The sequence below is a fragment of the Scyliorhinus canicula genome, chromosome 8, assembly GCF_902713615.1.
Source record: "Scyliorhinus canicula chromosome 8, sScyCan1.1, whole genome shotgun sequence".
In the NCBI taxonomy this organism is placed as follows: Eukaryota; Metazoa; Chordata; class Chondrichthyes; order Carcharhiniformes; family Scyliorhinidae; genus Scyliorhinus; species Scyliorhinus canicula.
Genome location: NC_052153.1, coordinates 154054098 through 154066935, shown reverse-complemented (window position 1 = coordinate 154066935; position 12838 = coordinate 154054098). Strand labels below are relative to the sequence as shown.

Here is a 12838-nt window from a genome sequence, read left to right as displayed (position 1 = left end):
ACTGACAAAAATACCACACTTACAAAACCTTCCACAGAATCGCGCCCTAAAAGTGATGGAAGTATGAATGCCTTCTTTGTCGTTGTGCCTTCAAGGGATCTCCAAGTGATACTGAAGTCAATTTGGTTTCGACGGGGGAGGGATCTCTCCCAAGGCTGATGACATACCAAATTCAATTAAGAACGTTTGCGGTTGTTGGAGGTAAATCACCTTAGTTCCAAGCTGCAGGATTTCCTCCACATTGTAGTGTGCTAAACCCCAACCATCTTCAGCAGCTTCGCCCATGACCTTCATAGAATTTACAGTGCAGAAGAAGGCCATTCGGCCCATCGAGTCTGCAACGGCCCTTGGAAAGAGCACCCTTCCTAAGCCCATACCTCCACCCTATCCCATAACCCCCCCCCCCCAGCCATTTTTGGACACTAAGGGCAATTTAGCATAGCCAATTCACCTAACCTGTTGATGGCTACACCCATTCATCAAATAATGGCACGATGTCACCTATATACAGGTTTAAAATGAATATTGGCAGTCCATTGCAGTTCTGTAATGTTGATATGCAATAGCCTAAGGCAAATTAAGAAAACAGATTTTCTTCAATCGTCTTTCTAAACGTCTTTCAGCGTCTGAATCCAGTACACTGATAGCAGTCGGAAAGTACTGGTTTCAATGCTTATCCTATAGGTACTCCCCACTCAGAACTTACCCATCTCAACATGAGTCCTCCAAAACATGTGCCTCGACCACTCAGCCTGTCCCTAAATGAACTGTCCCGAATTCTCCATAAACTCGAATGAGGGAATTTCAGAAATTGTTCCAGGAAATCCCACCGAGCGTCTTTCATTTATTGTTTAGTGTTTGTTAATAGCTCAGGAGTGACCACCAGAGGACAATTGGCATTGGAGTGGGCCACCACATATAGGGTCAGGTGTCCAGAAGTCTGGTCAAAGGGTGATGTTAAAGAGCTGCCTGCCTTTACCGTGAACAATCTTCAAGCTGTAACGCGGCTTTCCTTAAATCCTTCAATTTCTGAACTTTGGGGTTAAACAGGAAAGTAGCTGGAATCCACCCATTTGGCAATACGCTCAGCGTCATGTATCACTCATTTGAAGTGTGCGACGTGTTACTCACAGGTTTACCACCTTAAATATCTCGCCCAGTTTAAGCAGGCTGGTGGGTGTGCCTCACTTTTTTATGATAATTTCCAACTCTCAGCCACTTTGGCCACAGCTCCACACTGCACAGTATACACAAGGACGCGCTCCAAGCGGGAGGGAAAGCGCGCTGGAGTCGCTGGAATGAAGCAAAGAGAAGGCAACTTGACCGTTCCGCTTGTACTCTCTGACACTGACAGGCCAGCCTTCACCCCGGGACAGCGGCTCAAATGAAGGAAATCCCCGGGCAGAGGAGCAGACGAAAACATCAACCGGGGTATCGCCAACCGCCTGACTTTGGGAAGTGGCCCCGCTTGGTGTGTGTGTGTGTGTGTGAGTGAGTGTGAGAGAGGCAGACAGAGAGAGGTGAGTTGACTGGGGAGAGGGAGGGAGGGAGGGGAGTGAGTTGTGCAGCTGGTTTGCTCGCTGGGGCTGTGGAAATGACAAGATTGTCAATAACAGTGAAAGCAGTCGGCCGGAGGTGGGCGGGCGGTGGGGGTCACTGGGGTCCATCTCGCTCCTGTTGTCAGCTCATTTCAACAATACAGATGTGAATCTCACAATTTCCGGGTAAAAGATCACTCGTGTGCTCTGCCACTACTTTCTGTGTTTGTGCACAGCGTCACATACGCTGCAGCGCCCCCCCCCCCCCCCCCCGTTTGGCCCAATGTTGCACTTTATTCCATTTGACTTGTGCTGTAACGGGAGGTCACTCTGTGCTGGAGTGACACAGGGAAAGGGGCCATTGGGGGGGGGGGGGAGACTCTCTACTTAATCGGAAATGTTTTGAAGTTGCTGTCACAGCGATTGTATTCCGCAGGAAGGGGTGGGGGGTCCGTTCACAACTCCTGCATTGTCATAGCGCCCACGGACTTTGTGGTTGTACTGTCAATAAATCCGGTTTATTCAGCAACGTCCACCCTTCCACTCCGTCCCAATATTTTAGATGAGCTCGGTTGGATAAATTCCCCATTTACTTTGGGCGTGGCGGTAAAAGATTTTTTTTTAAAAAGCCTGGTTCAGCCCATGGGAAGATTAGTGAGTTTAGTCATCTGCCGAGAATAATGAGAAAGGTTATTATCCGACTGTTAAGTGCTAACCCTCCTCCTAACTCGTTTTTTTAACTTCCCGCCGCATGTCAGAAATCTGACGTTAATTGCTGCAACAGACGATAAATATTGTGGTGAAATCTAGTTCCGCACCAGTTGCTTCCTCATGTGAGCCCATCCAGGCAGAGGGCTGTTAGGTTTGTACAGAAATTGGCCCCAGTGTCAATAATCTCCTTAGTATTCTTTACTTCTAAAAATGTGCAATAATTTTATTAAGGTTTTCAATCAGCTCCCGCCAAAAACTATGTGCATTGATAAATAAATATCGTCAAACACGTTTTTAAAAATTATGTTGACACCAAGAGCTGAATTGTAAAGGTGCGATTCTTCGGCCTCGTTGCTCTCTCGTTCGAGTGAAACGAGGCTGGTTAAAAGCGGGAGAGGTGGAAATCGAGCACAGTGCCAGGTGACAAATAGTTTGTGATGCAATCGTCCCTCTCCCGTAGGTGAAATCGGGATCTTGTGGTAGTGTGGTGAGAAACCAATTATCACTACATAAGCCCTATTTCCATACAATTAACAGGAGCAACTCCATATCCAACAGCCTTCCGCCATTCCCCATCAGTATCCCCAGCAAGTGGTCACGCTGGTGCCGAGTAATACTCCTTTTGAAAAACCTGAACCTGGTGGGTGGGCCTCTCTGGGGAGCCGAGGAGGTGAGGAGCCATCTTCGCTCACAGGCAATGAGCCTGAGGGCATGGGGCCCTCTACGCCATGTGCCAACCACTGCATTGGTGACCACTCTGTCCTCGGCCATCCCCATCACCTCCAGGGTCTGTTCCTTGAATGTTGTGAGGGTTCTTATGTCCGACACGCCTCTACCAGTCTGGGCCCTCTCGCAGCGATTGTGGGAGAGCTTCTCCTGCAGAGTCACAGAGAGGGCACCATCAGCCACACATGTGGCTCATAGTGCTGGGGGTGGGTGTGAAGGGAGGGGGGGTTGGGGTGATGGGATGGTTGAGATGAAGAGAGAGGGGTGTGAAGGGTATTTTGGGGGCAGATGGAGGGTTGGGGGGGTTGGTCGGCGTTGGGGATGAGAAGGTTCCGGGGGGGAGGGGTGGGGTGGTGGGTCAACGCACCCATGCTGCTTGGTGTAGTTTGTTGACCTTCTGGTCATGCTGCCCGGGCTTACGGCCAATGCCACTTTGTCCCAGACAGCACTGGCTGTCCTGTGGCTCACCCTCCAGGACCGTCAGGGGAAACAGGACATCCCTCATGGTCTCGAGAGCATCTAGGAGCTTTCCCATGTCCGTGTCTCCAAACCTTGGGGCCGATCGTCTCGGCACCATAGAATCATAGAATTTACAGTGCCATTCGGCCCATTGAGTCTGTACCGTCCCTTGGAAAGATCACCCTTCCCAAGCCAATGCTTCCACACTATCGCCATAACCCAGTAACCCGACCCAACCTTTTGGACACTAAGGTGTAATTTAGCCTGGCCAATCCACCTAACCTGCACATATTTGGACTGTGGCAGCACGACTGCAAGCTGAGTGGGGTTGATTGAACAAGTGCTGCTTGACCTTGTTAGCGGGGGTGCTGGCAAGCGTGGTCCCTGTGAATTAGCTGGCGAGCCTTCATGTGTGGCGTGAAGGTGAAGCCCGTGAGGCCTTGCAAAGTGGACCAATTAACATGAAATAGCATTGCCGGCCTTGCCAGGTAGAGCACCGGGAAGCTTGCGGCAGTTCCCGTTCATGACCACACTTATATAACCTTCCGCAGAATCGCGTCCTAAAAGTGATGGAAGTATGAATACCCTCTTCGTCGTTGTGCCTTCAAGGGATCTCCAAGTGATACTGAAGTCAATGTGGTTTTGATGGGGGTGGGATCTCTCCCAAGGCTGATGACATACCAAATTCAATTAAGAACGTTTGCGGTTGTTGGAGGTAAATCATCTTAGTTCCAAGCTGCAGGAGTTCCACCAGAGGGTAGTGTGCTACGCCGAAACCATCTTCAGCAGCTTCGCCCATGACCTTCATAGAATTTACAGTGCAGAAGGCCATTTGGCCTATCGAGTCTGCAACGGCCCTTGGAAAGAGCACCCTTCCTACGCCCATACCTCCATCCTATCCCTGTAACCCCACCTAACCATTTTTGGACACAATGGACAATTTAGCATAGCCAATTCACCTAACCTGCACACCTTTGGACTGTGGGAGGAAACCAGAGCACCTGGAGGAACCCACGCAAACATGGGGAGAATGTGCAGACTTCGCACAGCCAGTGACCCAAGCCGGGAATTGAACCTGGGATCCTGGAGCTGTGAAGCAACTGTGCTATCCACTATGCTACCGTGTTGCCCTTCCTTCATAAGGTCAGAAGTGGGGATGTTCGCTCATGACTACACTCATGATACTGAAACAGTCCATGTCCAAATGCAGCAAGACCAGGACACCATTCAGGTTTGGGCTGATGAATAACAAGTAACCTTCATGCCAAAGGTGGCAGGAAATGACCATTATCAGTGAGAGAATGTAACCATCTCTCCTGGACATTCAATGGCATTGCAATCACTGAAACCCCCCCCAATATCAATATCCTGGGTTGAGAATTGCAGTGTTCGGGTAACATTCCTGACTCTTCAGAAACAGAAATGGTCCCTGGCTGCGTGCAGGTGACCTGGGCACTATCCAGGCTTGAGCATTTGTTGGCCAGTGTTGCCAACTCTCCTGGAATGGCCAGGATTCACCTGGATTCGGAGCTGATCTCCTGGTGGCCAAAGAAAGCCTTCCGGGAGATTTGAAAATGGCATTTCATCGATGCCATTGAGTGAATTGGGCCAGTTTGGTCCACAAGCATCATTACCACTTCCCCCTTCCCATCCACCACCCCTTCCCTACCCCAAACCAGGTGGGAGGGTCCTGCAGCCCTGCTGTGAAATACATGTAAGGTGGAGAGTGGGGGACTGGGGGAGGACAGGCAACAACACTCTGAGAACAATGCAGTCGGGCGCAGTGATGTAATTGGTCAAGTGAAACGGCAGAAGTTGAGGTAAAAGGCCATGGCTGGATTTGGGTGTGACAGAGGTAGGTGGCAGCTCAATGGAGGTTGAGAGTTTCTTATTGCTGATGTTTCCATTACCTCTCCTCCACCTCCCCCCCCCCCCCCCCCCCCCCCTCCCCCACACCTCCTGAAAAGTAATGGAATGCTTTACACTTGTGTTTACGACTGCAGTTGCAAAAGATACATCGAGGGAAACAAAACAGGCCATTTGAAAGGACTAGCCATTATATCAAGGCTACCTACAGGCTGCACTGCAGGAAATTATTGGCAGCACCTCATAAAACCTGCAACTTGCCCAATATAGAAGAATAAAGGGCATGAGGACACCATCATCTGCCTCCAAACCACATCTCTTTCCAACTTGGACAGATATTGCCATTTCCTCATCATTGTGGAACTCCCTTCCTAACCAGCAGTTCAAAAAGTATCACCTTCTGAAGATTAAATAGGGATGGGAAATGTAAGCTGACCTAGCCAACGATGCTGACATCCTGAGAAGGAATTACAACAGCTTTTTATAATAATTAGCACTATTTATATAAAGATTGGGTAAAGAAATTTGAATTGACATTGCCATTGCAATGCACAGTCATTTAATTCATGTTAAGATAAAAGAGAATCGAAAGGCCTTTTACAGGCATGTTAACAGTAAAACGATCAGTGAAGTCAGAAGGCATTGGCTGAGGCACAAGATGAGTTCTTTGCATAAACTAAAGAAGAGAACTTTGCCAAACAGTAAACGAGGAGGTTGCCAGGATACTGGATGAGATAAAAATAGAACGAATGACAGTACTTAAAGTGGAGAAGTCACCTGGTCTGCTTGGGATGTATCCATGTTTGCTGAGGGTAGAGACTGTAATAGTGTTGGCCATAATCATCCCATCCTCCTAGGTTCAGGGTGCCAAGGTCTGGAAGACTGCAAATGTTACTGCACCTTGGCTCAAGCAAGGAGAGAAAGCTAACCTGACTATGCAAGGCCAATCAGTCTAACATCGATGATGAGGAAACTTATATAAACACAAATCTGGGAGAAAATTACTAGCCATGTGGACAAGCTGGGACTAATAAGTGAGAGCCAGCACAGATTTGTTAAAGGAAATAAAGACTCAGCAAGTCTGAAGCATCTATGGAGAGAGAAATTCTATGGAGAGAGGGGCTTTTCACATTAACTTCATTGAAGCCTACTCGTGACTACGGGCTATATTGCCTTAGTGTACAAAAAGGTTAGGAGGGGTTATTGGTTTATAGGCATAGGGTAGAAGTGAGGGCTTAAGTGGGTCAGTGCAGACTCGATGGGCCAAATGGCCTCCTTCTGCACTGTATATTCTATGTAAATCTATGTAATAAGCGATTATTATTATTAAACAGTGGTAATGGGCTGGATTCTCCATTCTAGAAACTAAGTGCTGACACCAGCATTGAATGTGTCGACTTTCACGACAGGAAATTCGGCGCTGACCCCTCACCGATTCCAGTACTGGTGAGGGACTAGCACCAGCTCCGACTGAAACACCTACCGACCGTGCCGAAAATGGCTGTAGAATGGCCGGGTCCCGGGCCGCTCATGCGTGCGGCGGACGACCTGCATCAGTTGTGCTGCATAACATAGCAACATAGCGCCGGCTGTGCGCTAAACCTAAACCGCCGGCCCCGACACCACAACCCACCCCGGACCACCCTCGGCCATACCCCACCAGTTCCCCCAGCCCTGGCAGACGCTACCCCACCCCGGCCAGTGGCACGGAATCCGGTCGAGTATGATGGGGCTGGACACAGTGTAATGAATGGCTATTTTCAGCCTGCAAGGTGGTGGATAGCGCAATTCTCAGTACTAATTAAATACTTCAGGAAGGACTTTCCTAGCCCAACGGAGGCAATGGTTGGAGAAAGTGGAGGTGGGGAGGGGAGGGGAAGCCATGCTTGGACAATACCTGAAACAGTCCTGTCATAGGGAGAGCTTTCCTAGAAGTGGACTGGGTTTACGATCGGAAATGGGCAGTCAAGTAACATCAATAATGAAAGGCAATATCACAGCCTCGCCAGCAGGCTAGGAACCCATCAGAACCAGAGGCTCCATGTCCCAGTGACAGGGCCATGGGCAGGAAAAGCCATGCCTGATGTCCAACCACTACACCCATGGTCCAAACACTTCCTCTAGAGGAACATCCCCTGCACTTAAGAGAGGTTAATGACTTCCTCCTCATAATTCTTTTTACTTGCATCCTCATTGCTGAGGGTGTCTCCATGTTGAGGTGCCTTGCTGTTTTGAACCCACCTCGGCGGCATCCATTTCTCCTTGTGTGGCTACAGAGCTGTCCACCATCCTTAGTAGAATAGCCATCAAGGAGGTGGTCAATTTGGAGCCCGCCTCATTGGGCGCATTGATGGCAAGTTTGGGCTCGGGACCCTCACTATTTCTTTGTTCTGTATCTTCACACACTACTTTGGATTGGTGAATAATTGGTTGGCGAATTATCTACCCATTGAACTGCATCACAATCACTCCCTCCATAGCTAACAAGTCCTGGAATGGGACTTGAACCCACAGCTTCTGGTTCAGAGCAGGGGGGCTACTACTACACTACTGGACCTCCAGCTAGGTCTGCCGCTGTGGTCCTGATGCTCACAGGAAAATACAGCCTTTAGATTTTGGGATGCGGGGGCAATGTTGAAATTTCCAATTGAATCTGGCACCTCTTATAAATCAGCCTTTGAAGTACAAAATCAGGACCTAATATTTAATCTGTGTAAAACAGTTCAACCCCAACTGGAGTATTAAATCCAATTCTGGGCACCTCACTTTCATAGGATTAGCAAAGTTCTTCTGTACCCTGTCCAAACCCTTTCCTATTTTACCAGTCCTATGTAGAGACTGGAGAAGCTGAGACTGCTCCCCTTAGAACAGATAGTAAAAGAGGAGACATGATAGGATTGTTTAAAATCATGATGGTTTCAGGTAATGTAATGTAACTGGTTCCAATGGTTGAAGGGCTGATATTCAGAAGGCACAAATTTAAGATGATTAGCAAAAGAACCAGAGGTGACATTTAGACAACAAATAGTTATCCACAACAAACAGTTAGGAATTTGAATGTACTGCCGGATAGGGTGTGAATGCAAGTTCACTATAGTAGCCTTTAAAAGGGAATTGAATAAGTACTTGAAGAAGAAGATAAATACAGAGATATGGGGAAAGAGCTGAGGAGTGGGACTATCTGGAATGCCCTTTGTGGAATCCAGCCCAAAAATGTTGGGTCAAATGGTCTTCTATACCATTCTATGATTTGTATTTAATTTTCAAAGAAAACCTTTTAAAACAAAGTTGAGCATGAGATCACTATTCTAAACAATGTCCAAATTTGATTTGTGCTGACAGCTGATGATGCTTTGGTATTTTACAGAATGTTTTGCAGATGTTTCACTCCAAAATCTCAGCTGAAGAGGTTGCTTTTGCTATCCATAACCTTTGTACTGCCCTGCCTATTGAAACTCTTACACAGTCACAGAATGGTCACAGGCACACAGAAGACGTGGCTAGTGGAACCTTTCTGGAGTACCTCCCAATTTGTACGGAACAGAAAGAGTGGCAAGTATTTACATTTGCAGCTCGAAATAAATTGCACTGCCATCTATGAGTGCAGCTCGGTGGAAGTGGGCAAAACTTTAGAAATACGCAAGGGTAATATTGTTGATCTGGAAGATGAAGACGTTGAGCTAATGACATCTGACTGTGCTCAGTTCCTTTCCCAAAGAGGATATCAAAGCACGTTAGTCTCGGAAGTGGAAAAGGTGTACCCTCTGGCATTTTCTATGGTCGTCCATAAAGACGCTATTATGGTGGAAAGGAGCTTAAAGATGGTTTACATGCCCCAGAATATATACTGCATTCATTATGACCAGAAATCCTCAAGCTCATTCAAAGCTGCCATGAACAACTTAGCCAAATGCATCCCTAACGTGTTCATTGCGTCCAAGTTAGAAATAGTACACTATGCTCACATCTCTAGACTACAAGCAGATCTCAACTGCCTGTCCGACCTTCTCCAATCTTCAGTCCAATGGAAGTACGTTATCAACTTGTGCGGCCAAGATTTGCCGTTAAGGTCCAACTTTGAATTGGTATCTGAGTTGAAGAAGCTGAGTGGACGTAACATGTTGGAATCTATGAAGCCGAGTGATATTAAAAGAGAACGATTCATGTACCGCCACGAGCTTCAAGATATCGCAAATGAGGAAGGACGGATGCCCTTCAAAACCAATGTTCTGAAGGAACCAGCCCCCCACAACATCAAAGTATTTACTGGCAGTGCCTATTTTGTTTTGAGTTATGACTTTGTCATATTCATCAGTCACAATATGGTGGCCAAAGATTTTCTCGCTTGGTCCGCAGATACCTATTCACCGGATGAGCACTTCTGGGCAAGCATGGTGCGGGTGCCTGGGGTGCCAGGTGAGCTCTCCATGTCTCACCCTGAAGTCACTGATCTGCAGAGTAAGGCGAGGCTGGTAAAGTGGAGCTACCTGGAGGAGGCGCTATACCCAGCCTGCACTGGCACTCATCGCCACAGTGTCTGTATCTACGGTTCTGCCGAGCTCAGGTGGCTCCTTAACGATGGCCATTGGTTTGCAAATAAATTTGATTCCAAAGTAGACCCTGTATTAATAAAATGTCTGGAACTGAAGATTAGGGAACGCCAGAAATATTGGGTAGAATTGACTCCTCAAAAGTTCTATATTTATAATCAGAGTGAAAACTTTTGGGGCTGAATCAATGTAGCATCCTGTGCTATAAGTGTCCACCAACTTAAGCTCAAAAGGCAAATACCAAATCAAATGATATATTTTCCAGATTTGTGCTGGACATCTTGACCAATGGTTTTATAAAGGGTAACATGGAGACAAATGCTTGTTTGATCGGCTGGACTAGTTTGATGCAATTATTGACAGTGGACAAAAGACACCAATTATTGAAGTGTTTCACATCACTTTTATTCTAAATGTGAACCTGATCCTATAATGGGTCATGATAGAGAATACACAACCCAGTCAATGAAAGGAACGTGGGTGATGACTACAATCAAATTTTCTTGTTCTGTGTTTTCTCATGTTCAATATACGATCCTCAGCTTGATCCTGATACTGTAATAATGCTGTGCAATAACGGATGTATCCTGAGGCTGCAGATAATTTAAAAAACCTTATGTAAAACCATACAGGTTAAAAATTGGATGGTGGGCTGGCTGGGTTATTAATAAGATTCACAGCAGAGAGTGGGATCCAAATATACCACTTTCTATATCTCTGGCTGTTTTTAAACTAAACGGAGGTTGCTTCCTGAGGAAATTGATGTAATAATGTAATCCATTTTCTAATTCAAATGTTTCTTACTGAATGTTTTTAAATAATTTATGGCTTTGGTTACGTGATCTGCTTTGGCAATATCAGGTTTGCTGGCTAGCAGTAAGATGATGTTGAACAACTTCATCAATGTCAAGCCACTGCAGTGTGCATCAGACACTTAGCCTATATGAGAGGATCTCTCAGCAGCAATCACGATTCAAGTAAGTTGCGCGAATCTGCTTCATAAGCAAAATAGAAATATCCAGAGCCTTCACTGTGTGGCATTTATTTAAATTGGCGTTTTTTAAATTCAGCACTGGCAGGGGGCAGGAGGGAATCATTTTATCTGAATGTTCAGTACATGGTGTAAAGATTGTAGTGCGATCAAAAACAGATTTTATCTGATATGACCACACATACGTGACGGCATCGGTAACGGGTGCTTGGTGAGCCTGGATTGTGCACTGGGTTGAACATTGACCTGCCAGTATCTGTTGTTTATTTGATTTTTCCTCTCATCTCTGACTCCTGGAATCAGCCCAGAGAGACTGGTTGCACGTGTCTCTCCCATGGGGCAATGTGAAACCAGTCGCAAAGCACAAAATATCCCCTAATTCAGTACTCATGGACAATCTCACTTTGGCCGCAGGGCAGCTGGTATGAGACATAGGAAAATGTCACTCAACAGGCTCCTTAGAGATTGGGTTGAGGCGTTTGGTCGAGCAGAAAACAGGGAACTTTACTCCTGCATCTAAGTATGCTGTGCCTGACCTTGGAATGCTAGGCGTCAAAGTGTCCCGTTCCTCAGCAACCCGATAAGCACAAAATTCACAACCCCAGCCCCAGAAGCCCATCTCTAGAAATGATTGTGTACTCATGATTTATGTTCATGGTAATAGTTAATGATGTGGGTATGATGTTTTTATGCCTCCCATGTCATTTCTGGCCTTGAAGTGATAACACCTCTTCCAAATCATGCACAAGATATCAGTGCAGGAAGAGGTTTGCTTAGAAGTGTATTTAAAGGGCACGGCAACGAGGTTAAATGCTACATTTAATGCTCCATTTTCATTTATTGTCTCAACGTCTTGTATCTTTGTTTGATTCATAGAACTTTATGGTAATTTCTGTAATGCTCAATTTGTTTTTGTCCAGCTCTCTTTGAGCTACCAGTATGCCTCCTAGTGAGAAAGCTCATATAGGTGAGTTTCGTGGATGACAAAAAACAGGAGATGGGATGCCAGCTGGTCAGTGTGCACCAGAATTGGTCTGTGCCCACCAACCACTATACACAAGGCCAAAGGGGATTGGATCCTAGACTGTTCTGTCATTTGCCAACAGGCCCGTTGTTGGGTTTCCTGCCACTCTATTTCTGCCCATCACTCCTTGGCCCTCTCTCACTTTAGTGTTGGATACAGTTGGCAATGGGTTCAGATGCCTTTTGAACCTCTCCAAATATTGTCAAAATGTAGGTATTTCCACATTGTCACCTCCTTTTAATTGTATACATTTCCTTAAATTTCTGCTCATAGCGCAAGCACTCAAGGTTCAAAAATTCATACTGACATAGCATAAAATGGACAGTATTGCTTCAATCATTGGCTGAGGTTAAAACAGGCCACTCAATTTTATGTCTGATTTAATTCTGAACTAACAATCCAACTCACATAATTCTCACTATCATCAAGACTGCCTACTTCCATCTCCGTATTGTCAGTTACCTCTGGGACGGTAGAAAGAGGGAAAATCAACCGTGGATATCTAAGGAAATAAGGGAGAGTATCAAATTGAAGGAAAAAGCATACAAAGTGGCAAAGATTAGTGGAAGACTAGAGGACTGGGAAATCTTTAGGGGGCAACAGAGAGCTACTAAAAAAGCTATAATGAAGGGTAAGATATATTATGAGAGTAAACTTGCTCAGAATATAAAAACAGATAGTAAAAGTTTCTACGGATATATAAAACAAAAAAGAGTGGCTAAGGTAGATATTGGTCCTTTAGAGGATGAGAAGGGAGATTTAATAATGGGAGATGAGGAAATGCCTGAGGAACTGAACAGGTTTTTTGGGTCGGTCTTCACAGTGGAAGACACAAATAACATGCCAGTGACTGATAGAAATGAGGCTATAACAGGTGAGGACCTTGAGATGATTGTTATCACTAAGGAGGGAGTGATGGGCAAGCTAATGGGGCTAAAGGTAGACAAGTCTCCTGGCCCTGATGGAATACATC

The 12838-nt window shown here is 46.1% G+C and overlaps 1 protein-coding gene across 2 annotated transcripts; it reads left to right on the top strand.

Annotated features, from left to right (window-relative positions):
* The first annotated feature begins 1092 nt into the window (after positions 1–1092).
* LOC119970601 (beta-1,3-galactosyl-O-glycosyl-glycoprotein beta-1,6-N-acetylglucosaminyltransferase 4-like) lies at positions 1093–11727 on the top strand. Of its 2 annotated transcripts, none has more exons than XM_038805488.1 (2): positions 1093–1520; positions 8668–11727. In XM_038805488.1, exon 2 carries the CDS (start codon positions 8669–8671, stop codon positions 10031–10033), a length of 1365 nt encoding a protein of 454 aa, XP_038661416.1. In that variant the 5' UTR covers positions 1093–1520; position 8668; the 3' UTR covers positions 10034–11727. The 2 variants fall into 2 exon arrangements, with proteins under 2 accessions (XP_038661416.1, XP_038661417.1); XM_038805489.1 differs by lacking the exon at positions 1093–1520 and adding an exon at positions 5468–5726.
* Positions 11728–12838: the final 1111 nt, after the last annotated feature.